Source organism: Chiloscyllium plagiosum, unplaced genomic scaffold (genome assembly GCF_037043375.1).
Source record: "Chiloscyllium plagiosum isolate Xiang-an unplaced genomic scaffold, Cpla_swu_hap1 HiC_scaffold_53X, whole genome shotgun sequence".
Taxonomy (NCBI): domain Eukaryota; kingdom Metazoa; phylum Chordata; class Chondrichthyes; order Orectolobiformes; family Hemiscylliidae; genus Chiloscyllium; species Chiloscyllium plagiosum.
The window spans coordinates 18178929-18206631 of NW_028270191.1; the positions used below are offsets into that span (position 1 = coordinate 18178929).

At 42.9% G+C, this 27703-nt stretch overlaps 1 protein-coding gene and 1 long non-coding RNA gene across 3 annotated transcripts in view; one reads left to right on the forward strand and one right to left on the reverse strand.

Moving 5' to 3' along the window:
* The window catches only part of LOC122543329 (receptor tyrosine-protein kinase erbB-4-like), a 180953-nt gene that overhangs the window by 77979 nt on the left and 75271 nt on the right, over positions 1-27703 (forward strand). For both annotated transcript variants that reach the window (XM_043681858.2, XM_043681857.2), the window contains exon 2: positions 21629-21780. In XM_043681858.2, the coding sequence (XP_043537793.2) occupies positions 21629-21780 (152 nt within the window). The remainder of the gene's footprint in view (positions 1-21628; positions 21781-27703) is intronic.
* Positions 4907-27703, reverse strand: part of LOC148134659 (uncharacterized) — a 51899-nt gene continuing 29102 nt past the window's right edge. Inside the window, exons 2-3 of the long non-coding RNA XR_015755729.1 lie at positions 22475-22525; positions 4907-6802 (exon numbers count right to left, since the gene is read on the reverse strand). This is a non-coding gene — a long non-coding RNA (uncharacterized LOC148134659). The remainder of the gene's footprint in view (positions 6803-22474; positions 22526-27703) is intronic.

Consider the following 27703-nt stretch of genomic DNA (forward strand, 5'->3'; position numbering starts at 1 on the left):
TTACAAAACAGGTTCAGGATAAGTAAGGGCCCCTGCAAACCTAGCCTCCTCATGGAGTCTTGGCACAAATCCTTCTAGAGTGAGACAGAGAACCTTCTATAGAAAGGATGTTGTTTAAACTTGAAAGGGTGCAGAAAAGATATTGCCGGGACTGGATTGTTTGAGCTATAAGGAGAGACTGAATAGACTGGGGCTATTTTCCCTGGAGCGCCGGAGACTGAGGGGTTACTGTATAGAGGTTTACAAAATTATGAGAGGCATGGATAGGACAAATAAACAAGGTTGTTTTCCCAGGGTAGGGGAGTCCAAAACTAGTGGGCATAGATTTAAGGTGAGGGAGAAAGATTTAAAAGGGAGCTAAGGGGCAACTTTTTCACAGAGGGTGGTACGTGTATGGAATGAGTGCCAGAGAAGATGGTGGAGACTGATACAATTGCAACATTTAAAAGTCATCTGGATGGGTATATGAACAGGAAGGTTTAGGGGGATATGGGCCAAATGTTGGTATATGGAACTAGATTAATTTAGGATATCTGGTTGGCATGGATAAATTGGACTGAAGGGTCTGTTTCCATTTTGTGCATCTCTGACTCTTTGAGATATCATGCTTCACCTTAAATTTATCTATAACTGAAATTGGTGAACCCAAGAGAGACCAGGGACAAGCCTGTGACTTAATTGACTAAACAACACATACTCTATCCATTTAATGAATTGCCGATCAATGCCTAATTGTAATTGTAATTGTGCATATTTTCAGGTATTAATTTCCTTTCTCATGGTCTCTGGTTTACATTTCCCAAAGTATTCCATCTGGTAACTAGGACCACATTTTCTTCACTCTCTTGGTAAATACACTTTTTCTTCTGAATTCCCTGTTGCATTTATTCGTAACAAATATTTTATCTATGGGCCCAAGTTCTGGTCTCCTCCAACAAACAGTAATGCCTTCCCTATATCTACTATATCAATCCTTCCAAGATTTTAAAGACTTCTATCAGGTCACCGTCTATCTTGTCTTTTCAGTCTTTTTCTATTTACTCTAACAAAAACATAATGTAAAGATGACAAAATGAAGCTTTCAGCAGATCGAATGTGGTACTTTTGCATAAGCACAACTTAGTGACAGGCACGTAAAGAAAATTCAAATGTTTCCATCGTTTGGAGTTAGAATTAATGATGCGCATCATGTACAAGCAGATAGTGTTGAAGCAATAAACTAAAAGTCAGTATTCCAGTGAATTCCAGAAGGTAGGAGAAAGTGAGGACTGCAGATGCTGGAGATCAGAGCTGAAAATGTGTTACTGGAAAAGCGCAGCAGGTCAGGCAGCATCCAAGGAGCAAGAGAATCAACGTTTCGGGCATGAGCCCTTCCAAGGGCTTATGCTCGAAACGTCGATTCACCTGCTCCTTGGATGCTGCCTGACCTGTGCTTTTCCAGCAACACATTTTCAATTCCAGAAGGTAGTTTGGTACATGAATATAGAATAGGCCAATTTAGCCCATTCATTGCTAAATGTAGGACTACAGTGGAGACAGAATTCAAGTTGGGTAGGGATGACAAATCACTCGGCTGCGTTTAGTGGCAGTCAATGCAAAACATTATGGGAAGCACATAGTTACCAAATGTCTTTCTTCATACAGCCGACATGCAGTGATTTGCCTAATGCTTTGGCAATGACGTTATGTAAACATAGAACATAGAACATAGAACAATACAGCACAGAACAGGCCCTTCGGCCCACGATGTTGTGCCGAACTTCTAACCTAGATTAAGTACCCATCCATGTACCTATCCAAATGCCGCTTAAAGGTCGCCAATGATTCCGACTCTACCACTCCCACGGGCAGCGCATTCCATGCCCCCACCACTCTCTGGGTAAAGAACCCACCCCTGACATCTCCCCTATACCTTCCACCCTTCACCTTAAATTTATGTCCCCTTGTAACACTCTGTTGTACCCGGGGAAAAAGTTTCTGACTGTCTACTCTATCTATTCCTCTGATCATCTTATAAACCTCTATCAAGTCACCCCTCATCCTTCGCCGTTCCAACGAGAAAAGGCCGAGAACTCTCAACCTATCCTCGTATGACTTCCTCTCCATTCCAGGCAACATCCTGGTAAATCTTCTCTGCACCCTCTCCAAAGCTTCCACATCTTTCCTAAAGTGAGGCGACCAGAACTGCACACAGTACTCCAACTGTGGCCTAACCAAAGTCCTGTACAGCTGCAACATCACTTCACGACTCTTGAATTCAATCCCTCTGCTAATGAACGATAATACTCCATAGGCCTTCTTACAAACTCTATCCACCTGAGTGGCAACCTTCAAAGATCTATGTACATAGACCCCAAGATCCCTCTGTTCCTCCACCTGACTAAGAACCCTACCATTAACCCTGTATTCCGCATTCTTATTTGTTCTTCCAAAATGGACAACCTCACACTTGGCAGGGTTGAACTCCATCTGCCACTCCTCAGCCCAGCTCTGCATCATATCTAAGTCCCTCTGCAGCCAACAACAGCCCTCCTCACTGTCCACAACTCCACCTATCTTCGTATCATCTGCAAATTTACTGACCCACCCTTCGACTCCCTCATCTAAGTCATTAATAAAAATTACAAACGGCAGAGGACCCAGAACTGATCCCTGCGGAACTCCACTTGTAACTGGGCTCCAGGCTGAATATTTACCATCTACCACCACTCTCTGCCTTCGACTGGTTAGCCAGTTTTCTATCCAATTGGCCAAATTTCCCTCTATCCCATGCCTCCTGACTTTCCGCATAAGCCTACCATGGGGAACCTTATCAAATGCCTTACTAAAATCCATGTACACTACATCCACTGCTCTACCCTCATCCACATGCTTGGTCACCTCCTCGAAGAATTCAATAAGACTTGTAAGGCAAGACCTACCCTTCACAAATCCGTGCTGGCTGTCCCTAATCAAGCAGTGTCTTTCCAGATACTCATAAATCCTATCCCTCAGTACCCTTTCCATTACTTTGCCTACCACAGAAGTAAGACTAACTGGCCTGTAATTCCCGGGGTTATCCCTATTCCCTTTTTTGAACAGGGGCACAACATTCGCTACTCTCCAGTCCCCTGGTACCACCCCCGTTGCCAGTGAAGACGAGAAGATCATTGCCAACGGTACTGCAATTTCCTCTCTTGCTTCCCACATAATCCTAGGATATATCCCGTCAGGCCCGGGGGACTTGTCTATTCTCAAGTTGTTCAAAATGTCCAACACATCTTCCTTCCTAACAGGTATCTCTTCTAGCTTACCAGTCCATTTCACACTCTCCTCTTCTACAATACGGTCCCTCTCGTTCGTAAATACTGAAGAGAAGTACTTGTTCAAGACCTCTCCTATCTCTTCCGACTCAATACACAGTCTCCCACTACTGTCCTTGATCGGACCTACCCTCGTTCTCGTCATTCTCAGGTTTCTCACATACGCATAAAATGCCTTGGGGTTATCCTTGATCCTATCCGCCAACGATTTTTCATGCCCTCTCTTAGCTCTCCTAATCCCTTTCTTCAGGTCCCTTCTGGCTATCCTGTATCCCTCCACTGCTCTGTCTGAATCCTGTTTCCTCAACCTTATGTAAGCCTCCTTCTTCCTCTTTACCAGACATTCAACCTCTCTCGTCAACCAAGGCTCCCTCACACGACCATTTCTTTCCTGCCTGATAGGTACATACATATCATGGACACGTCGTATCTGCTCTTTGAAAAAGTTCCACATTTCCACCACATCCTTCCCTGACAGCCTATGCTCCCAACGTATGCTCCTCAAATCCTGCCTTACAGCATCGTAATTTCCCTTCCCCCAATTATAAAATCTACCTTGTTGTGCGCACCTATCTCTCTCCATAACCAAGGTGAAAGTCACAGAATTGTGGTCACCATCACCAAAATGTTCACCCACTAACAAGCCCACCACTTGTCCCGGTTCATTACCGAGTACCAAATCCAATATGGCCTCCCCTCTGGTTGGACAATCTACATACTGCGTTAGAAAAGCTTCCTGGACACACTGCACAAACACCGCCCCATCCAATCTACTTGATCTAAAGAGCTTCCAATCAATATTTGGGAAGTTGAAGTCGCCCATGACTACGACCCTGTGGCTTCTGCACCTTTCCAAAATCTGTTTCCCAATCTGTTTCTCCACATCTCTGCTGCTATTGGGAGGCCTATAGTAAACACCCAACAAGGTGACTGCACCTTTCCTATTTCTGACTTCAGCCCATACTACCTCCAGAGGCAGATCCCCCTCAAACTTCCTTTCTGCAACATGGACCCAAGGTCACCTTGCAATTTTAAATTCAAAGCAATGGGGCATGGCTGTGTAGTAATGTGATTCTGGTTGCTTTCTGAACTTCTGATCATATTTTGAGAAACCTGGAAAGATAGCGATCGGTGTATACAATGCTGCCTCAGTGCTTGATTTCAGTGGAGCTTGAAGGCACTTTTACACTCGAGTGCTATTGGCACGAGGTGTTTAGTACACTGATTTTCATTTGTTGAATTAAGCAGCAAAAGGCATTCAGAGATTTGCAAGATTTATTGCAAATCTATAGCTTAGCACAAAACCAGTGTATTTATTTTCTTTGCTCTTCTGGACCTTTTCCCTGTCCACAAACCAACACCCCAGAAGGGGAGGGGAGGGGGGAATTCAGCTATTTTATTAAAGAAACTTGCCACCAAGTTAAGAGCTCGGCTTTTTCTTTCATTCACAGGATGAGGTCATAGCTGGCTAGGCTAGCATTTATTGCCCATTCCTAATTGCCCAGAGGGCAAGAATTCAGCTCTTTTTATATTAAAAAATTCACCCACTTAATTAAACAAACACATCAAGGTACAAGCACCTCCCACCAGTCAAGTCCCATCTTTGGAGCAGGTGGCACTCGAATCTGCACCCCCTGGGACACTACCGCTGTGTCACAAGAGCGCCTCAATGAATTCAGCTTTGTTTTCATTAATACATTTCCACCAAATCATCCATTCAAGGTGAACTCAGCTCTTCATTCTCTTGCACATCATTTTTATTTTAAATTGACCTGTTCAGAGATGAAATTACATACTACTGGAGCAGGTGGACATGAAATTAGGCCTTCTGGCTCAGAGGTAAGGACACTACCATTTACCACAAGAGCCCACCTGGTCTCTCTTTATAAACTGGCATCTGGTAGGTCTCCAGCTGGATGCTCCAGAGGCTCTTGTTTTCTCCTGCTTTTCAGGAATCCTGGAGTGATTTGAGTCATTGATGTTTCACTGACTTTGGGAAAAGTAAACCAGAGATCATGCGAAATATGCTAGAAAGGAAATTAATACCTGAAAATATGCTCCATTACAATTAAGCATTGATAGGCAATTCAGTAAATGGAGAGAGTATGTGTTGTTTAGTCAATTAAGTCACAGGCCTGTCCCCGGCCTCTCTCGGGTTAACCAATCTCAGTTATTACTGCATTGGAGTTGGCTTCAATGTCCCTGGATTTGGGAGAAGAAAGATCAACCAGAGTCTCTGGATGCGATCATCAGTTGATAAAGAGGGATATCAAAAGTCACCATAGTTTTACAAGACCAAATGGCTGCTGTCTCATTAGAAAGAGAGACAACAGGTAGTGGTTTAGCCCAACGGTCACCATGCCTCAGAGGAGAGGTTGAGAAGGAGAGTCCTCCATGGTAACCTCAGCCAGTACAGGAATTGAACCCAAACTGTTGGCAATGCACTCGACATTGCAAAACAGCCATCCAGCCAACGGACCCCCTTTAGCAGGATATAGACAGGTTAAGTGAGTGCGTTTTGAAAAAGAAAACTTGGCAGAAAGAATATAATGTGAAAACATGTGAGGTTATGCAATTTGGCAGGAAGAATAGAGAAGCTGAATACTATTTAAATGGAGAAAGACTGAAGAAGGCTACAGAGCGGGGATTTGGGAGTCCTTGTCCATGAGTCTCAAAAAAAAAGCATCCAAGTTCAGTGGGTAGTAGGAAGACAAATGGAATGTTGACCTTTATTTCAAAGGGAATGGAGTGTAAAAGTAGGGAGGTTTCGCTAAAACTGTACAAGGCACTAATCAGACCACAGTTGGAATACTGTGACCAGTTTTGGGCCCCTTATTTAGACAAAGACATATTGTCATCGAATGCAGCCCAGAGAAGGTTGACTATGCTGATACCAGATATGGAAGGACTGTCTTATGAGGAGAGGTTGAATAGATTGGGCCTGTACTCAATGGCATTTAGAAGAATGAGACCTACCTTATTGAGACATACAAGATTCTTAGAGGACTTGGTAGAGACCTCAGCTGCTCTGTCTTATGAATTCCTTCAAGAAAATGCACACGTGAGCATCCAGTGAGGACATTTTAGATCTGTTTGCCTTTGTCAAGTGATCCACTATGATCACTTGAGGGGCTGCAAGCAAGTTGGGATCTGTGCATCAATTTGAATCAGCACCTTTCAGGATGAAAGGGGGAAATCTCAGGGGCTTGGTGAGGAAAGAAGGAAAAACCCCAACACTGCAATCACTGTACTTGCTCAAGCAAGACATAAACAAGCTGTTTACACATGCAGCCGCCAGGTCTGAGTGCTGATCCTTGCTAGACTCCAACCCACAGAGTTGCTGTTATTCGCAGTGATGTGGTCTGGCTGTTTTCAACAGAAAAGAGTTTGTATTGGTGCAGGCAGGTTCTGCAGTCGCAGGACTTGTTCATCCAGTCCAGGGCTGGTGCCAATGACATCAGATATTATTGTAAATAAATAGGAAAAACAGCCAGGAGGACCTGCAAACAGAATGCAAACAAAGAAAATATTCAAGGCTTGTCAAACCAGACCTTGTAAACACTAATCACTTCCCTATCCACACCCCTCCCCTGCAAAGTGAACACTTGAAGCTGTCAACCAATAGTCTCATCAACTATGGAAACTTACAGATGTCCTGTAAGATCAAGATGGACAAGCTAAACTTAAATAAATGAGACAATTGGAAGTGGAAAGCCACAGTAATCTGTATGTTACAAAAGCGATGATCGTTCTATGAGTGTGAGATATGGAGTATCACTCCTGCAGATTATGCACTTATTGATACCATGTGAGATTGTGTTTGCCAAGAATATCAAATTGCAGGACTCCACCTGCTCTGGGCAGCTATGATTTTCAGGCAGGTGCTTGAAAATGTTTTAAGCAGTTCCTGCTGGTTTCTTCGATCTCATGAACCTGTAAAAATAATTGCTTGCTTCTTGGCTCCAAAGTTACAATGTAGGTTCTGAAGTAGGAAGATATTGTCTTCAGTAGTTATGTGCTGAAGGCAGAAGATCACACTGTTTTTAAGACTAGGGCATTGCAGATTAATGACATTGGGAAATATGTTTTTCTTTCTTCATTTTTTTCATGGGATGTGGGCATTGCTGGCAAGGCTAACATTTTGTTTCTCATTCCTAATTGCCTTTGAACTCAGTGGTTTGCCAGCCCGTTTCAGAGATTAGTTAAGAGCCAACTAGATTACTGTGGATTCAGAGTCATGTGGAGACTTCCTTACCTAAAAGATTTCCTTACCAAAAAGAACATTAGTGAAACAGATGGGCTTTTACAATGAACAACATGGTTTAATGCTCACCATCACTGAGACAAGCTTTCAATTCCACATTGTTATTAATTGAATTTGAATTTCCCCATCTGCCTTGGTGGGATTTGAACCTAAATTCCCAGAGAATTAGCCTTGATCTCTGGATTACTAGCCCAGTACCATTACTGCTATACTACCATCTCCGGTGATGGATCAAATTTGGCTTAGAAAGTTTCCATCGTTGATTCCTTGTCTAGCTGATCTCAGTTGGTGTGGGGCTGCTACAATGACCTCAAGCCACCTGGATTGGGAAAGTAAAATAAAAGTCTGCTGGATTCTTGTTGCTGATTTGTGTAGTGGACCCCACTGGAAACTGAATATGCCTGAGGATGAGTGAGTGAGAATAGGATCATGTTCATTTGTGATGCTCTCCCAACTGAATAACTTGATGAGGTTCACAATGGAGACACCAGAAATAAAAGAACTAACTTGGCAATAAGCTGGAGCTTTCAGAAATGTACTCTGACATGGGTCACTGCTTCCAGGAAAGAAGGCGATATGAAACAAATCTGGAGTAAGAACACCAGCTTAGATGTACAGGGAGCCTTTAATGGGCAGCCAAAGAAGGAGGCACTAGGTGAAGAGAGCAGATGCTTTGTCAGAGGTGACTTTCACTGAGAGTTTTCAAGGAAAAGTGAAAATGTTTCGAGAGGGAATTTCTGAGGGGAGGGACAGAAATGGTTGAACTAGAGACTTTGGAGTGCAGGTTCATAGCTCCTTGGAAGTGGAGTCGCAGATTGATAGGATAGTGAAGAAGGCATTTGGTATACTTACTTTTATTGGTCAGAGTATTGAGTACAGGAGTTGGGAGGTCATGTTGCAGCTGTACAGGACGTTGGTTAGGCCACTGTTGGAATATTGCGTGCAATTCTGGTCTCCTTCCTATCGGAACGATGTTGTGAAACTTGAAAGGGTTCAGAAAAGACTTACAAGGATGTTGCCAGGGTTGGAGGATTTGAGCTATAGGGAGAGGCTGAACAGGCTGGGGCTGTTTTCCCTGGAGCATCGGAGGCTGAGGGGTGACCTTATAGAGGTTTACAAAATCATGAGGGGCATGGATAGGATAAATAGACAAAGTCTTTTCCCTGGGGTGGGGGAGTCCAGAACTAGAGGGCATAGGTTTAGGGTAAGAGGGGAAAGATATAAAAGAGACGTAAGTGACAACTTTTTCACACAGAAGGTGGTATGTGTGTGGAATGAGCTGCCAGAGGAAGTGGTGGAGGCTGGTACAATTGCAACATTTAAAAGGCATTTGGATGGGTATATGAATAGGAAGGGTTGCGAGGGATATGGGCCGGGTGCTGGCAGGTGGGACTAGATTAGGTTGGGATATCTGGTCAGCATGGATGGGCTGGACCGAAGGGTCTGTTTCCGTGCTGTACATCTCTATGACTCTATGACTCTAAGTGAGGGCTGCAGATGCTGGAGAGTCAGTTAAAAAGCATGGCGCTGGAAAAGCACATCAGGTCAGGCAGCATCCAAGGAGCAGGAGATATGATGTTTCCGGTATCCCACCTACCTTGCCCCCAGCCCCACCTCCAGCCCCTATTTATCTCTCAGCCCCCTTTCATCTTCCATATTCTTGATGACTCTCCTGCTCCTTGGATGCTGCCTGACCTGCTCTGCCTTTTCCAGCGTCACGCTTTTCGATAAAATGGTTGAACAATTACCATAGTAATCAATGGTAAAAGTCTGGTACGCAGAATGCACAAGACTCCAGAGTGGAAGAAATATCAAGCTTGAGTTGGCTGGAGGAGTTACAGAGATACGGGGAGGTTTGAGGCCATAATAAGCTGAATGGCCTCCTACTGCTCCTATGGAGGTATGGTTAAAGCAGTTTCAGGGGAGTTTAGTCATGAACAAAAAAAAAAGCTGGAGCGTTATCTCCGTTCTCCCGAGTGACCGTGGGGTAGACACCAGAGAGTATCACAGCATGTGGTCCAGCCAGATCTGTTAATGATGAATGGCTAAAGTTATACACAGGTAGGCTCAGATCATTGACTAGAAAGAGTGAGATAAAGCATGGACAGCAAGAAGAGATTAGATTAGATTAGATTAGATTAGATTACTTACAGTGTGGAAACAGGCCCTTCGGCCCAACAAGTCCACACCGCCCCGCCGAAGCGCAACCCACCCATTCCCCTACATTTACCCCTTACCTAACACTATGGGCAATTTAGCGTGGCCAGTTCACCTGACCTGCACATCTTTGGACTGTGGGAGGAAACCAGAGCACCCGGAGGAAACCCACGCAGACACTGGGAGAACGTGCAAACTCCACACAGACAGTCGCCTGAGGCGGGAATTGAACCCGGGTCTCTAGCGCTGTGAGGCAGTAGTGCTAACCACTGTGCCACCATGCCGCCCACAATATCATAGCAATTACGGAAACATGGCTCAGGGATGGGCAGGACTGGCAGCTTAATGTTCCAGGATACAAATGCTACAGGAAGGATAGAAAGGGAGGCAAGAGAGGAGAGGGAGTGGCATTTTTGATAAGGGGTAGCATTACAGCTGTGCTGAGGGAAGCTATTCCCGGAAATACATCCAGGGAATTATTTGGATGGAACTGAGAAATAAGAAAGGGATGATCACCTTATTGGGATTGTATTATAGACCCCCCAATAGTCATAGGGAAATTGAGAAACAAACTTGTAAGGAGATCTCAGCTATCTGTAAGAATAATACAGTAGTTATGGCAGGGGATTTTAACTTTCCAAAATTCGACTGGGACTGCCATAGTGTTAAAGGTTTAGATGGAGAGGAGTTTCTTAAGTGTGTACATGACAATTTTCTGATTCAGTATGTGGATGTACCTACTAGAGAAGGTGCAAAACTTGACCTACTCTTGGGAAATAAAGCAGGGCAAGTGACTGAGGTGTCAGTGGGGGAGCACTTTGGGGCCAGCGACCATAATTCTATTCATTTTAAAATAGTGATGGAAAAGGAGAGACCAGATCTAAAAGTTGAAGTTCCAAATTGGAGAAAGGCCAATTTTGATGGTATTAGGCAAGAACTTTCGAAAGCTGATTGGAGGCAGATGTTTGCAGGTAAAGGGACGTCTGGAAAATGGGAAGTCTTCAGAAATGAGATAACAAGAATCCAGAGAAAGTATATTCCTGTCAGGGTGAAAGGGAAGGCTGGTAGATATAGGAAATGCTGGATGACTAAAGAAATTGAGGGTTTGGTTAAGAAAAAGAAGGAAGCATATGTCAGGTATAGACAGGATAGATCGAGTGAATCCTTAGAAGAGTATAAAGAAAGTAGGAGTAGACTTAAGAGGGAAATCAGGAGGGCAAAACAGGGACATGAGATAGCTTTGGGAAATAGAATTAAGGAGAATCCAAAGGGTTTTTACAAATATATTAAGGACAAAAGGGTAACTAGGGAGAGAATAGGGCCCCTCAAAGATCAGCAAGGCGGCTTTTGTGTGGAGCCACAGAAAATGGGGAAGATACTAAATGAATATTTTGCATCAGCATTTACTGTGGAAAAGGATATGGAAGATATAGACTGTCGGGAAATAGATGGTGACACCTTGCAAAATGTCCAGATTACAGAGGAGGAAGTGCTGGATGTCTTGAAACGGTTAAAAGTGGATAAATCCCCAGGACCCGATCAGGTGTACCCGAGAATTCTGTGGGAAGCTAGAGAAGTGATTGCTGGGCCTCTTGCTGAGATATTTGTATCATCGATAGTCACAGGTGAGGTGCCGGAAGACTGGAGGTTGGCAAATGTGGTGCTACTGTTTAAGAAGGGCGATAAAGACAAGCCAGGGAACTATAGACCGGTGAGCCTCACCTCGGTGGTTGGCAGGTTGTTGGAGGGAATCCTGAGGGACAGGATGTACATGTATTTGGAAAGGCAAGGACTGATTTGGGATAGTCAACATGGCTTTGTGCGTGGGAAATCATGTCTCGCAAACTTGATTGAGTTTTTTGAAGAAGTAACAAAGAAGACTGATGAGGGCAGAGCAGTAGATGTGATCTCTATGGACTTCAATAAGGCGTTCAACAAGGTTCCCCATGGGAGACTGATTAGCAAGGTTAGATCTCATGGAATACAGGGAGAACTCGCCATTTGGATACAGAACTGGCTCAAAGGTAGAGGGTGGTAGTGGAGGGTTGTTTTTCAGATTGGAGGCCTGTGACCAGTGGAGTGCCACAACGATCGGTGCTGAGTCCTCTACTTTTTGTCATTTATATAAATGATTTGGATGCGAGCATAAGAGGTACAGTTTGTAAGTTTGCAGATGACACCAAAATTGGAGGTGTAGTGGACAGCGAAGAGGGTTACCTCAGATTACAACAGGATCTGGACCAGATGGGCCAATGGGCGGAGACATGGCAGATGGAGTTTAATTCAGATAAATGCGAAGTGCTGCATTTTGGGAAAGCAAATCTTAGCAGAACTTATACACTGCGTGGCAAGGTCCTGGGGAGTGTTGCTGAACAAAGAGACCTTGGAGTGCAGGTTCATAGCTCCTTGAAAGTGGAGTCGCAGGTTGATAGGATAGTGAAGAAGGCATTTGGTATGCTTTCCTTTATTGGTCAGAGTATTGAGTACAGGAGTTGGGAGGTCATGTTGCGGCTGTACAGGACATTGGTTAGGCCACTGTTGGAATATTGCGTGCAATTCTGGTCTCCTTCCTATCGGAAAGATGTTGTGAAACTTGAAAGGGTTCAGAAAAGATTTACAAGGATGTTGCCAGGGTTGGAGGATCTGAGCTACAAGGAGAGGCTGAACAGGCTGGGGCTGTTTTCCCTGGAGTGTCAGAGGCTGAGGGGTGATCTAATTAGAGGTTTACAAAATTATGAGGGGCATGGATAGGATAAATAGGCAAAGTCTTTTCCCTGGGGTTGGGGAGTCCAGAACTAGAGGGCATAGGTTTAGTGTGAGAGGGGAAAGATATAAAAGAGACCTAAGGGGCAACCTTTTCACGCAGAGGGTGGTATGTGTATGGAATGAGTTGCCAGAGGAAGTGGTGGAGGCTGGTACAATTGCAACATTTAAGAGGCATTTGGATGGGTATATGAATAAGAAGGGTTGCGAGGGATATGGGCCGGGTGCTGGCAGTGGGACTGGATTGGGTTGGGATATCTGGTCGGCATGGACGGGTTGGACCGAAGGGTCTGTTTCCATGCTGTACATCTCTATGACTCCAAGTAAAGATTTTGCTCAGGACAGGGGCATCAAAAGGTGGAGATGATATATTTGTCAAAGTGTCCATTTAGTGGCACATGTACAATTTGCATTGCCATAGACTTTCTCTTTCTTAACTATTTGAAGGGAGGTACAGTAGTTACGGTTAAATTCTTGTCAGCCATTTGCACACCAGTGATTGTTTAGCTTGGATTCTGGGAGACCACTGCACTGTGAGCTGGCTGCTAACATTCACATTGCTAAATTTATCTCTAATCTTTTTGGCAAAGTTGTGAATTATTCTGCTGCTGGATAAGAAAACTATGTCACAATCTCCAGGAGTCCAGATAGACCAGGGCAGAATAAAGCTGTTGTCACACAGTGGGGACTCTTTGAGGAGAAATTTCTTCACCCAGAAAGTGGTGGTCTGTGGAATTCTCTGCCAGGGAAAGTAGTTGAGGCCAAAATATTTAACATTTTCAAGAAGGAGTTCAATACAGTTCTTAGGGCCAAAGAGATCAAAAGGTGTGGGGAAAAAGCAGGAACGGGTTAGATGATTAGCCATAATCAGTTAGGAGTTAAACTGAAGAGCAGAACCTCCAAAATAATAATCTCAGGACTACTACCAGAGCCACAAGCGAACTGGCACAGAGTAAACAAGGTGAAGGAGTTAAGTGCATGCCATAAAGAGTGATGTGGCAGGAATGGGTTTCACTTCGTGGGGTACAGGCACCAGTACTGGGGTAGAAAGGAGCTGTTTCAGTCAGATGGGCTTGACTTGAACCATGCTGAGACCAATATCCTGGTGAATCAAATAATTACAGCTATAGGAGGGCTTTAAATGAATTAGAGGGAGGAGGCTTTCGGAGAATACGTAGACTTACAAAGTAAGAGGATATTGTCACACTGGAGGGCAACTATTTTAATAATAATAGGCAGAGTGGGACAGGAAAGGCCAGTGTGTGCAAACATTAAAAAGCAGCAGCAAATAGGGTAAAAGGGGGAGAAAAGAGTAAACAGGTAAAATTAATGGCTCTTTAATTAAATGTGCATAGTATTCAGAATAAATTAAAAGTATTAGTGGCACAAATAGAGGTTAATGGGTATGATGTTGTCGCCATCACAGAGACATGGTTACAAGGAGATCAAAGCTAGAAACTAAACATTCAGGGATATGTGGCTTTTCAAAATGACAGGTAAAAAGGAAAGGGGGGTGGGTTAGCTTTGTTAGTACGAGATGGAATGAATATGATAGCAAGAAATAATCTATGATGGGATGATGTAGGAAAGATCAAGGGGAAGAAGATACTGGTGAGAGAAGTCTATTGGCTCCTAACTGTAACTGTTCTGTAGGACAGAGGATAAATCAGGAGATAATGAGGGCACATTAAAAAAAAAGCAGTACAACCTTTGTGTTGATTGGGAACATCAAATTAGCAAATGTAAAACATAGAACACAGAGTCGAACAGCATAGAAACAGATCCTTCGGTCCAACAAGCCCACGCTGACCATGTTCCTAAACCTGCCTGCATTTGGCCCATATCCCTCCAAACTTTTCCTATTCAGGTACCTGTCCAAATGTCTTTTAAATGTTGTAACTGTACCTGCATCTATCACTTCCTCTGACAGTTCATTCCACACATAAACCACTCTCTATGTTAAAAGGTTGCCCCTCATGTCCTTTTTAAAACTTTCTCTAAAATTATGACCCCTAGTTTTGAACACACCCACCATGGGGAAAATATCCTTGCTATTCACCTTATCTATGCCCCTCATAATTTTATAAACCTCTATGAGGTCACCCCTCAACCTCCTATGCTCCAGTGAAAAAGGTCCCAGCCTATCCAGTCTTTTTATAGCCCAAATCTTCCATTCCTGGCAACATCCTAGTTAATCTTTTCTGAACCACCTTCAATTTAGTGATCGCCTTCCTATAGCAGGGCAACCAGAATTGTGCACAGTACTCCAGAAAAGGCCTCACCAATATCCTGTACAACCTCAAAATGAGCAAAACATGATTGTTACCTTTCTCTTTTTTGTGATTATGGATCATAAACATGAATCAGCTCGCAGTATATTGAACTATTAAAAGATACATGTTTTCATTAATTTTTTAAAAGTGGACATGCAGTCAAATTTTTTAAAAAGTTGTAAATTCTGAGCAATACAATTTGTGACTGAAAGACCTGTGTGGATTATCCCCTGCGTAGAGGGAGATAATGGAAAATCATACTTGATGGGTATCAAATAAATTTTAAAGCAAGAACTTCAAAGGGAGAGATGCACTGCAAACTGAACTGTAATTGCCTGTGAATTTTCTCAGGCTGTGCACATGAAGGAAGAAGAGAGAGCATTTTGGGGAAAAAGCATGTTTGTGATTAAAACCTGGTGAAAACCCTGGTCGTTTTGTGATACTGTTTGCTGTAAGCATTGTAGAAGTCGCCAAGAGGAAGAATTCATAGTGTATTTGGGAGTTTCCTGGAAAAATATGTTGTGGATCCAATGAGGGATAAGGCTATTTTGGATGTAGTAATATGTAATGAGGTAAGTTTAATAAATTATGAGTGTAAAGGATCATCGAGGGAACAGTGACAATAATTTAGCATTTGGTTGGAGAGGAGAAACTTGGGTTGGAATCAACTGTGCTAAACTCAAATAAGGGTATTTAAGAAATATTTAAGATATTCAAGAAAATAATGCATGACTCATAGCCAAGATATAACTCACTGAGGTAGAGGAATTCTGGGAAGAGGATAAACTGACCACTGCTATCCAGGGAAGTTAAAGATAGCATCAAATTAAAAGAAAAAAATATATTAGACAGCAAAGATTAGTGGTATACCAGAGGACTGGGAAAGTTTTAAAGCCAACAAAAGATGACCAAAAATAATAAAGAGGAAGCATTGAAACTTTGAGGGTAAACTAGCAACTCATATAAAGACAAAGCTTCTTTAAATATGTATAAAGGAACAGAGAGACCAAAGGGAACATAGGCCACTTAGCGAACAAGGCTGGGAGAAAGAAATAGCAGAGAGGTTAAGCAAGAACTTTGCATCAATCTTCATGATAGAGGACACTGACAGCATTCCAAAAACATGTAATAATCAAGGGGTTAAAGGTTTTTAATCAGTAAGGGGATCAAAGGTTATGGGAATAAGGCAGGAAAGTGGAGATGAGGATTATCACCCATTGCTGGAATCATATGTAGGCCAGCCCAGGTAAGGATGACAGATTTATTTCCTGTACGAACACTTGTGAATCAAATGGTTTTTACAACAATTGACATAGTCGCTGTTAGGACCTTTAGCTCTTTATTCCAGACTTTATTGAATTCACATTTCACTGTTTGCCACGGTGAGATTCAAACCTGTGTCCAGGGAATATCAACCTTGAGTTCTGATTTACTCATACACTGTATTACCACTCTGCACTGCCTCCCCTTGAGCACGTAGAACAAAAGTATGTTTCATTGACCCTATCTAATGCTTTGGTCAACAGAGTATGAAAATCTCTTGGAGTCTAAATCCTGACCTGGCTCAGGGATTCAAACTTAGGCTAGATTTCCAAACAGAGATCCTAAGGTTGCAGAACATGCTCACAAGCTACACCTTTCTCCCCATTTAACCCCCCTCCACATATTTACATCCCGTGGTACAGACCATCTTCACAATTGTCAACCCACAGGACATTTGTCAATATTTCCCTAATCGCACACTACTCAACAGTTGGGAAATTTGTTATGAACAATCATCACCTGCTGGCAGAGGAGCAATAACATTCTACCAAAACACTTTTAAAAACAAATGCTGAACCAAAATCAGGAGCACACTGTCATTGTTTGTGCTTTTTTTTCCCTTCTATGTCTATTTGTCATCTGAACTTTGAGCCGTACCAATCACTGATCCAAGTCCAAATGATAATGAAAATTGATTTTGATTTATGCGTGCAGTTCTGGACTCTCTGTCCAAATCAAATAAACCCCATACAACTGTATTATTAGTGTCACTCAGCACTTTTTGGAAGGTTTGGATCATGTCCTTCCTACAGTTAATTGTATATCAATTGTCTTTAATTATATGCAGGTGATGGACATTAATTAGAGTTTCACCCAAGCGCATATAAAGAAACATTACAGCTCCGATAGTGTCTCTATCTGTGCGCCACATGGTTCAGGTTCAACTTCCACCTGCCTCAAGTGTATCGTAACATGTCCAAACAAGTTGATTGAAAATAATTATAAACCAACATGGTTTTGTGGCAGTGGCAGTGGTAGTGGTAGTGTCCCTATCTATGGGCTAGAAGTTGCTTCAGTATGCAATGACCATGGAGATGTGCAATAACATGTCCAACAAGGTTGATTTTAAAAAATGTATATGTATAAATAAATATTTCCCTTTTAAGGGAGTGTCACACTTTTTTTGATTTGGTTAATTTCAATTGATGGAATTATTTTGATTTTGACTTCAAACGTGTATAAAGAAACATTTACTGAAAATTCTAGTCTGGTTGAATTAGGAGTATACTTGTAATGTTCCACTCTGTAAATAAATATAAACCTGAGTAAAGATTGGTTGCTGTGTTCTATTACAAAAAGCTAGTGAAAGTACTGGAGCCAATCTTTACTCCCCCAAATATTATCCCTCTCCCCAATAAAAACATGTTAATCGACACAGTCCTCTCCTTGTATTACAGCTGCTCAACCCACCAATGTTGTTTTAAATGACTTTGACGATTAACTTAATTTCTGCTAGTTTACAGTCACCTGAAGCAGCTCCAGGCTTTATAAAGGTCTGAAAAATTTTAACCAAAGCCTCACCTATTTCCTCTGTGATTTCCTGGAGGATTCTAGGGTGTGTCCCTTCCAATCCAGGTGTCACAGACTCATCTTATTTCTGCCAATGTTCCCTAAGAAAATTCTCCCCAAATCTCAAGATACATGAAGCAGACAGACAATTATGTTGTTTGGATGAAACACTCAAAAATGCTGCAGTGATTTATATCTTCCTCATAATTTTACTAATATATTAGTACCTGACGTAATCAGTCGGCATACAAGAAAAAAAAAATTGTAGGTCGCACCCTTACGAGGAACAAGCACACTTGGGATGAACATCAAGTTTTATGGGTTTTCTTTTCGCAGCAGTGAATGCTGCCAAGAGGCAGGTCTGTGCTAGTCTGTGATTTTTTTAAAGTAGATTTGCATTGTGGTTCAGTGGGTATTTATCTGACAGCTTTTTAATTGTGCTATTTCCTGCTCCTCCCCCCAACCTCCCCAATAATGCTTTTGTGATGCAACTTCCATTTTAAAATAACTAGCTTGCTGCCTTCATAGCTCAGTGGGCAAAGGCGGAATGTCTCAAATAACATTATCCCTTCCCCACAACCCCATCCCAGAGCTGAGCTCAGGTAGGACAGCAGTGGTGTGAGGGGAATAGTCAAGACGGCTCTGCTACCCGATGGGTTTTCTCTTGACACCACAGTTGGAAAGTGAATGTAGGAGCTCAGTCCCGGCTTTGGCAGTGATCCTCTCTGTGATTGAATATCTGGGCTCAGCAATGTCTTGGTTAGTAGCACTCTTTCTGAGTTAGATGATTGTGGGTTCACCTCACAGACCAGAGACCTGAGGATGTAAACATAGGTTGACTCACCTGTGCAGTACTAAGGGTGTTTTACACTGCTGGAAATGCTGATTTTCGGATGCGATGTTAAATTGAGGCCTCACCTGTCCTTCAGGTCAACGTAAAAGACCCACAACTTCTATCCCACAGAAGGGCAGGGATGATCTCTTCAGTCTCCTGGTCAATTTTTCCTTCAACCAATGTCTTAAAACGTCTGGCCATTCTCACATTGTTGCTGTGGGATCATACTGTGTACAATTAACTGTTATGGTGCCTACATTTAAAAAGCACTTCATTGGTTGTCATGTGTTTGGGGGTGCCCTGAGATCATGAAAGATGCAATGTTAATGCATTGTCTGTGCTGACTTTGATGAAGAGTGGCCATTTTGGAAACATGGGCAAGTATGTTCAGTCCACATTCCACACAACATGGGAGGAAGAAATCGACAATAAGGGCTGTGGAGGCAAATGCATTTGGTTCATGCCTCACTGTTGACTATAAGACTCTGGGCTAGATTTGACGTTTGATGGCACAGTGCCTCTGTTGAATATTGGGCATGTGTAGCTTTTGGACAAAGATGGAATTAGGGCTGGTACTGATGCCTCCCATTGGAGATTGACAGTCATTGCTGAAGCTCCAGTGATAAACCGCCACATCAGTCTCATGTGGTATTGAAGCTTTGAGGAAAGGAGGGGAGTTGTTAAATTTCTCCAAGAGAAAAAAATAAAGTATCTCCCAGGGACTTCATTCTATATTATTTGATGCAAGAGTTGTTAGTGTGGTGGAGCTGCAAAATGGCCAAATCTGGGAACTGGCACTATTTATCCTTCATGTTTTGATTACACTTTCAGATTACACAGAACAATGTTATCACTGCATGCAAATCTACCTTATCAGTTCTACCAGTAAATCAAGCCAACAGTGTTTACCATTCATAGTTTCACATTTGAGTTGAGCAGGTGAATGATGAGCCAAGTTTTGAAATCACAATGCCACACTTGATTGGAAGGCTTTCGTGCTATGTCATGTTTCAAAGATTATGGCATTAACCATCAATGTACCTGTTCATCTTTTATGGTCATGACTACTAATTAAGGTTAGTTTATTTGAACTGGATGCCATTCACCCTATCGAACCTGTTCTGCCATTTTGTTAGCCATCATTATTTTAATCACAATTTCATGTCCTTTCTCCATATCTTGTATCTTTCTATCCCAAGGAAACATCTTAATTTGGATTACCTCCATTGACTTGATGTTTAAGGTTTTTAAGGCCAGTGCATTCCACATTCTCAAGCTCTTTCTGTGAATTGGTTTCTTATGCATTCACTTTTGACCAGTTCAGCTTAAATTTGAAGATTGTTATCCTTTATTTTGGATTCCCTTATTTGAGGGAACAATCATTTCCTCTACCAATACTTGTTAGTTCCCTTTATTAATGTAAATACCTCAGTTATTCCTTAGTCTCTTCATTTCCAAGGAATAGAACCCAAATGTATCCAATTTGTCATTGTGTTTTTTTTTGCAAACTGTCTGAACAATACATCTTTGAAAAGTTGCATTAGTTTGGGGGGGAATGGAACAGAGACTCCAGGGGTTAGATTACCTGGAGAGATCATCCAAACTAAGGTTAGATAGTGAAGAATTTGGAAGATAAACAATTGGTTAAATTAGGTAAAAACAATGACTGCAGATGCTGGAAACCAGATTTTGGATTAGTGATGCTGGAAGAGCACAGCAGTTCAGGCAGCATCCGAGGAGCAGCAAAATCGACGTTTCAGGCAAAAGCCCTTCATCATGAACTGCTGTGCTCTTCCAGCACCACTAATCCAAAAATTGGTTAACTTACATGTTCAAGATATTGAGGGGTGTGTGAGGCTAGATAGGAACAATTTCTACTGGTTGGGAGTCTGTGACTAGGTGCCATACCCTAAAAATTAGAGCCAAGCAAATCAGAAGTCCAGTGTGGAATTATTGTTACATATACAGTATGGTAGACGTATGGAATCTCTTTTACAAATGGTTGTCTAAATTGGATCAACTATTATTTTTAAGACTGTGAGATTGATAAAGTTTTGATAACTAAAGGCAATAAGGGATATGGAGTCACAGCAAACTGATGGAATTGGGTTGCAGATCAGCCATGATCGGGTTGATTGAATGGCGATACAAGTTCAAGGGCTGCCTACAGTTCCAATATGAAATGCTGAGTCATCGCTGGACTTTGTCCAAGACCTGCACATTCTTTCTAAGGTGGGACACCCAGAACAGAACACAGTATTCTCAATGAGGTCTGAAGAGCACTCTGTTTAAGTGCAGCAGTACTGGCTTGCTTTTTATATTCTGTATGCATCTTTTGTGATGAAGCCCAGTGTCTCATTAGCAGTTGATTGCTTGTTCCAGGTACCAAACCTCTGCCGCCCATATTCTAATTCACAACAAAATCCTGTTCACCTATCAACCTTTGCCTTGATTTAAAAATCCTCATCTTTGTTTTCAAATCCTTCCCTGTTCTTAGTCCCCCTTAACTCTGCTCCTCTACATCATAACCCTCCGAGATCTCTGAAACCTCCAATTTAGGCCTGTTGCACATCTCTGATGTACATCTCTTCATTTTTAGTGGCAATGTCTTTAGCGGCCTGGGCACCCAGCTCTGAAATTCCCTTTCTAAAACGCTCCACCACATGTTTTCCTCCTTTTAAGATGCTCCTTGAGAAAGTACTTCTTTGACCAAGGTCATATGCTCTAATGAAAGCAGAAATTGCTGGAGAAACTCAGCAGCTCTGGCAGTATCTGTGGAGAGAAAGCAGAGTTAATGTTTTGGGTCCACTGAAAGGTCACTTCACTGGACCCAAAATATCTACTCTGTTAAAAGCATTGAATAGTTTTAAATTGTTGTTACTGATGCACTGGGTCAGACAATAAGAAGTTACCGTTCAGTATCTGTAAAAATATTCTGTTTACGCAAATCTAGTACACTATAACTTGTCTTACACTGTGCACTGTGAACTGAAATGAGAAACCACCTCAATAAGGGAGCAAAACTATGAATGGAACAAAATTGATGATGAAGGAACTGATACTTGTGCTTTCTTAATACACAAGCTTTACCCAATAGGTGTACTCTGCCTCTAGGATTTAATAAAAAGACAACAAGAAACTTAATTAACTGGTGAATGTAAACTCTTGTTTACTGAAAGTGTCTCTGTTTGTGTTTTTTCAGTGTGTGCTGGCACAGAAAATAAATTGAGTTCACTATCTGGCCTCGAGCAGCAGTACCAGCAACTCCAGAAGATGTACACGAACTGTGAGATTGTGATGGGCAACTTGGAGATCACAAACATCGATGCTAACCGCAACCTCACATTCCTGAGGGTAGGGACAAAAAGCCATTCTCTGTAAACGGCAGAATAACACAGGCATTTTGCATAGTTGACTTGTAACATGTTCTGTGTGCATTTATCATTTAAAATCCTCATTCTTACTTTCAAGTACCTCCTTAGATTCACTTCTTTCCTATCTCTAGAACCTCTTACAACCCTCTGGCATATCTGTACTTGACTATTCCAGTTGTTTTTTAGCATTCCTGACTTTAATTGGTCCACCATTGGTGGTCTTACATTCAGCTGCCCAGGACCCAAGCTTTGAAAAATCCATGATGCCCCTCTCTTCCTTTTAAGATGTCCCTTAAAACCTACCTCTTGGATCGAGATTTAGATCATGTGTCCAAATATATCCTAATGTGGCTTGATGTCAAAGTTTTATTGATGATGTTCTGAAATGCTTGGGATGTTTTCTATATTAAAGATGCTATATTATATAAATGCAATTTGTTCACAATCTAAGAAATAGTAATTTCTATTTAACGTTTATTGGCCTTAATTAATTTTGGTTCATATTCACAAGTGTTCATTGTCTCAGAAAATATGATGATTGTTGATGATCTTTTTCTTGATTTCACAATTCAGGTCCTTTCACCAACACAACATTGTTGTGTATATTCGGGCTTAATGGTTGTGATTAACACTCATTATTTGTATCAAAGATCTGTTGAATGTTGGTCTCTTACCTTTTTCAATTCCCACTTGTGTCGAGGATTCTCAGCTCAATGGCTTTGATCCTGAAAAGCAGAATGGAAAGATGTGGTAAATTCTGTGAATGGGAAGATTCTGTTCTAAGTATACCAGCAAGTCCTACCAACATGCCACTGGAGTAACCCAGGCTTGAGAAGTCTCTTGGTTAAGTAACACTATTCTGAAAGTAAATCGGTCAAGCTGATCAGAATTTGAATTCAGATGATTTAGGCTCCAGTCTGACTGTCAGAGGCAGGACAATCATAGTGTTGGCAAGGCCATAAAAATGGTTGAACTAGGATATGAAACACTTTGCTGTACAATGGTCACTGAAATTAGTTTTCTACCCTTGAACAAGGTTGAGGAAAACAGTTGAAACCTTATTGCTGGAACAGCACAGCAGGTCAGGCAGCATCCAGGGAACAGGAGATTCGACGTTTCGGGCACAGGCCCTTCTTCAGGCCCATTCCTGAAGAAGGGCCTGTGCCCGAAACGTTGAATCTCCTGTTCCCTGGATGCTGCCTGACCTGCTGTGCTGTTCCAGCAATAAAGTTTCAACTTTGATCTCCAGCATCTGCAGACCTCACTTTCTCCTTGAGGAAAAAGGGCGGCATGGTGGCACAGTGGTTAGCACTGCTGCCTCACAGCGCCGGAGACCCGGGTTCATTTCCCGACTCAGGCGACTGACTGTGTGGAGTTTGCACGTTCTCCCCGTGTCTGCGTGGGTTTCCTCCGGGTGCTCCGGTTTCCTCCCACAGTCCAAAGATGTGCAGGTCAGGTGAATTGGCCATGCTAAATTGCCCGTAGTGTTAAGTAAGGGGTAAATGTAGGGGTATGGGTGGGTTGCGCTTCGGCGGGTCGGTGTGGACTTGTTGGGCTGAAGGGCCTGTTTCCACACTGTAATGTAATCTAATCTAATCTAAAACACACAGGTTATTGAACAATGACCCCATTCTCCATGCTCTCCACTTGTCCCAACCTCCAAAACATAACCTCCACAGTCAAACAGTTCCCTGAAACTCCATCCAAGATCAGATAAAGCAATGATTGCCTTCGAAAGAGGTTAGGTACCAGAGGTTTACCAGCATATATGAAACCTAACCCCAGCAAGTCACTGAGGAAAAATAAAGGTTGAATAAAACCCCAAGATATCTGAAACTCCTGCTCTCTTTGCACTCTCCCTATATTTATATGTACAATAGCTACAGTTAAATGTCTCCAGTCAATAAACGTTTCTAAGGACATCACAAGCACTGCTCCTTCAACAATTTTGACTAGTCCCTTGTAGTTTGGACAATTCACTTCATGACACTATTTAAGAAAGGTGGTAAGGAAAAGCCAGGGACTTATAGACCAGTGAGCCTGACATCGGTGGTGGGCAAGTTGTTGGAGACAATCCTGAGGGATCGGATTTACATGTATTTGAATAGGCAAGGACTGATTAGGGTATAGTCGACATGGCTTTGTGCATGGGAAATCATGTCTCACAAACTTGATTGAGTTTTTTGAAGAAGTAACAAAGAGGACTGATGAGGGCAGAGCAGTGGACATGATCTGTATGGACTTCAGTAAGGTGTTTGACAAGATTCCTCAAGGTAGACTGGTTAGCAAGGTTAGATCACATGGAATAGAGAGAACTAGCCATTTGGATACAGAACTGGCTCGAAGGTAGAAGCTAGAGGGTGGTGGTGGAGGGTTGCCTTTCAAACTGGAGGCCTGTGACCAATGGTGTGCCACAAGGATCAGTGCTGGGTCCACTACTTTTTGTCATTTATATAAATGATTTGGATGTGAACATAGGAGGTATGGCTGGTAAGTTTGCAGATGACACCAAAATTGGAGGTGTAGTGGACAATGAAGAAGATTACTTCAGAGTACAATGGGATATCGATCATATGGGACAATGGGCCGAGGAGTGGCAGATGGAGTTTAATTTAGATAAATGCGAGGTGCTGCATTTTGGAAAGGCAAATCAGAGCAGGACTTATACACTTAATTGTAAGGTCCTGGGGAGTGTTGCTGAACAAAGAGACCTTGGAGTGCAGGTTCATAGCTCCTTGAAAGTGGAGTGGCAGGTAGATAGGATAATGAAGAAGGCATTTGGTATGCTTTCCTTTATTGGTCAGAGTATTGAGTACAGGAGTTGGGAGGTCATGTTGCGGCTGCACAGGACATTGGTTAGGCCACTTTTGGAATATTGGTGCAATTCTGGTCTCCTTCCTATAGGAAGGGTTGTGTAATTTGAAAGGGTTCAGAAAAGATTTACAAGGATGTTGCCAGGGTTGGAGGATTTGAGGTATAGGAAGCGGCTGAATAGGCTGGGGCTGTTTTCCCTGGAGCCTGGAGCTTTAGAGGCTGAGGGGTGACCTTATGGCAGTATATAAAATCATAAAGGGCATGGATAGGGTAAACAGACAAAGTCTTTTCCCTGGGATGGAGGAGTCCGGAACTAGAGGGCAAAGGTTTAGGGTCAGAGGGGAAAGATTTAAAAGGGACCTGAGGGGAAACGTTTTCACACAGAGGGTGATGTGTGTCTGGAATGAGCTGCCAGAGGAAGTGGTGGAGGTGTTACACCCGAAATGTCGACTTCTTCACCACCTGATGCTGCCTGGCTTACTGTGTTCTTCCAGCCTCCTGTCTGTCCACAGAGGAAGTGGTGTAGGTTGGTACAATGATAACATTTAAGATACACCTGGATGGGTATATGAATGGGAAGGGTTTCAACGGATATGGGCCAAGCGATGGCAAATGGGATTTGATTAATGTAGGATATCTGGTTGGCATGTAAGAGTTGGGACAAAGAGTCTGTTTCCATGCTGTACATTTCTGTGACTCTATGACTCTACGTATTTTACAGTGTGCTCCTTACTGTAAGGGGTAATGGCTGTCTTTAAGACGTCTCAGTGAAGCTAATTTCCTGCACCACTATCAACCCATCCCAATGGGTAATGCTGGCTGCAACATGGTTGTATTCAGCATGGTTCCTGCAACTCTGCTTTGCACAGCTGAATTTATAGGCCAAGGTTTTTACTTCACTTCCCATCAGTTTTCCTTCATGTGAATCCAAGGAAAGCGATGGGACCAGACGGAGTACCAGGCCGTGCACTCAGAGCATGCTCAGATCAACTGACAGAGGTCTTCTCGGACATCTTCAACCTCTCCCTGCAGCAGGCCACTGTCCCTGCCTGTTTCAAGAGGGTCAACATCATCCCTGTGCCTAAGAAAGCTCATGCAGCTTGTCTGAATGACTACTTTTCAGAGGCCCTAACTTCAGTGGTCATGAAGTGCTTTGAAAGGCTGGTCATGGCATTAATCAATTCCAGCCTCCCCACTACTCTTGACCCACTCCAATTTGCCTATTGGACCAACAGATCCATGTCAGATGCCAAATCAGTTGCTCTTCACTCCTCCCTAGAACATCTTGACACCATGAACAGCTACATAAGAATCCTACTCATTGACTGCAGTTCAGCCTTCAACACTATTATCCCCTTGAGGCTGATTACTAATCTTAGTGATCTCGGACCACGCCCCACTCTCTGTAACTGGATCCTCAGTTTCCTGACCCACAGGCCACAATCAGTGAAGACTGGGCACAATATTTCATCCTCATTAACACTCAACACTAGAGTCCCCCAGGGGTGCGTACTCAGCCCCCTACTGTACTCACTGTATACCCATGACTGCGTCGCCAAATACCAGACTAATGCCATTTACGAATTTGCTGATGACACCACCACCATAGTCGGTTGAATCTCAGATGGCGACGAAACAGACTACAGATGGGAGGTGGAAGACCTGGAAAAATGGTACACTGAGAACAACCTAGCTCTCAATGCCAGAAGAACCAAGGAACTCGTTATTGACTTTCGGTGGGATGTTACTCATGCCCCCTCCCCTCCCCCCCCCCCCACACATTAACAGCACAGAATGGAACGAGTGGAGTGTCAAGCTCCTGGGTGTGGCCATCCACAACAAACTTTCTTGGACTCTTCATGTGGACAGGAGAAAGTGAGGACTGCAGATGCTGGAGATCAGAGCTGAAAATGTGTTGCTGGAAAAGCGCAGCAGGTCAGGCAGCATCCAAGGAACAGGAGAGGAGTTGAAGAAGGGCTTATGCCCGAAACGTCGATTCGCCTGTTCCTTGGATGCTGCCTGACCTGCTGCGCTTTTCCAGCAACACATTTTCAGCTCTTCATGTGGATACACTGCTTACAAAGGCCCAACAACGTCTCTTCTTCCTCAAACAGCTGAGGACATTTGGCATGGCAGCGAATACCCTTGCCAACTTTTATAGGTGCGCCATCGAGAGCATTCTGTCTGGATGTATCACTACCTGGTATGGCAACTGTACCATTCAAGATCGGAGACTGTTACAGAGAGTGGTGAACTCAGCCCAGACAATCACAAAGGCCAACCTCCCATCTATAGAATCCACCTACCAGGCCCACTGTCAAGGAAAGGCCGCCAGCATTCTCAAAGATCCATCCCACCCTGGCAATGTTTTCCTACAACCTCTACCATCAGGGAGAAGGTACAGAACCCTGAACACATGCACCAGCCAGTTTCAAAACAGTTTCTACCCTATTGTTGTTAGAATACTGAATGGACTCACAAACTCTTAACATTCACCTGTACCTATGTTTTTGTTTTTGCTACTGCTTACCTATTATTTACTATCTATGCTACTTAACTCTGTGATCTGCCTGTATTGCTTGCAAGACAAAGCTTTTCACTGTGCCTTGGTACACGTGACAATAAATTCAATTCAATTCAATTCATTTCTTTAATCTTAACTGATGAGGCTTCTATATTTCTTGGCAACAGTACATTGATTTCTATCCAGTCTTGACTGGATGTTTTTTTCTGTCTACTGACCGACTATAAACAAGTTCTTTCTGAGGATTTTGTGGCTCTTGCACCTTATGCAAAAAGGATGAACCCATTTTGTCAAATAAACATTATTAGATTGAGTCAAATGAGAGCAGCATTTCTCATCACACAGTGAGCCTGCTTTCAGTCGGTCATTTTGTGCTTAATCGTTGAGTGGGTTATGATGTCTTCATTCTGAGGACAGTGATTCCTCCTGCTGCTGTACTGTTCTGTGGGTTGAGTAACACAATTTTCACAAGTGGCCCTTGTGGTAGAGTAGTTAGAGTGGGCACCTCAGGGCTGCTGGATTAGTCAGTGCCCAGGGTAATCTGCTCCTGTCTGTGTTCGCCAGC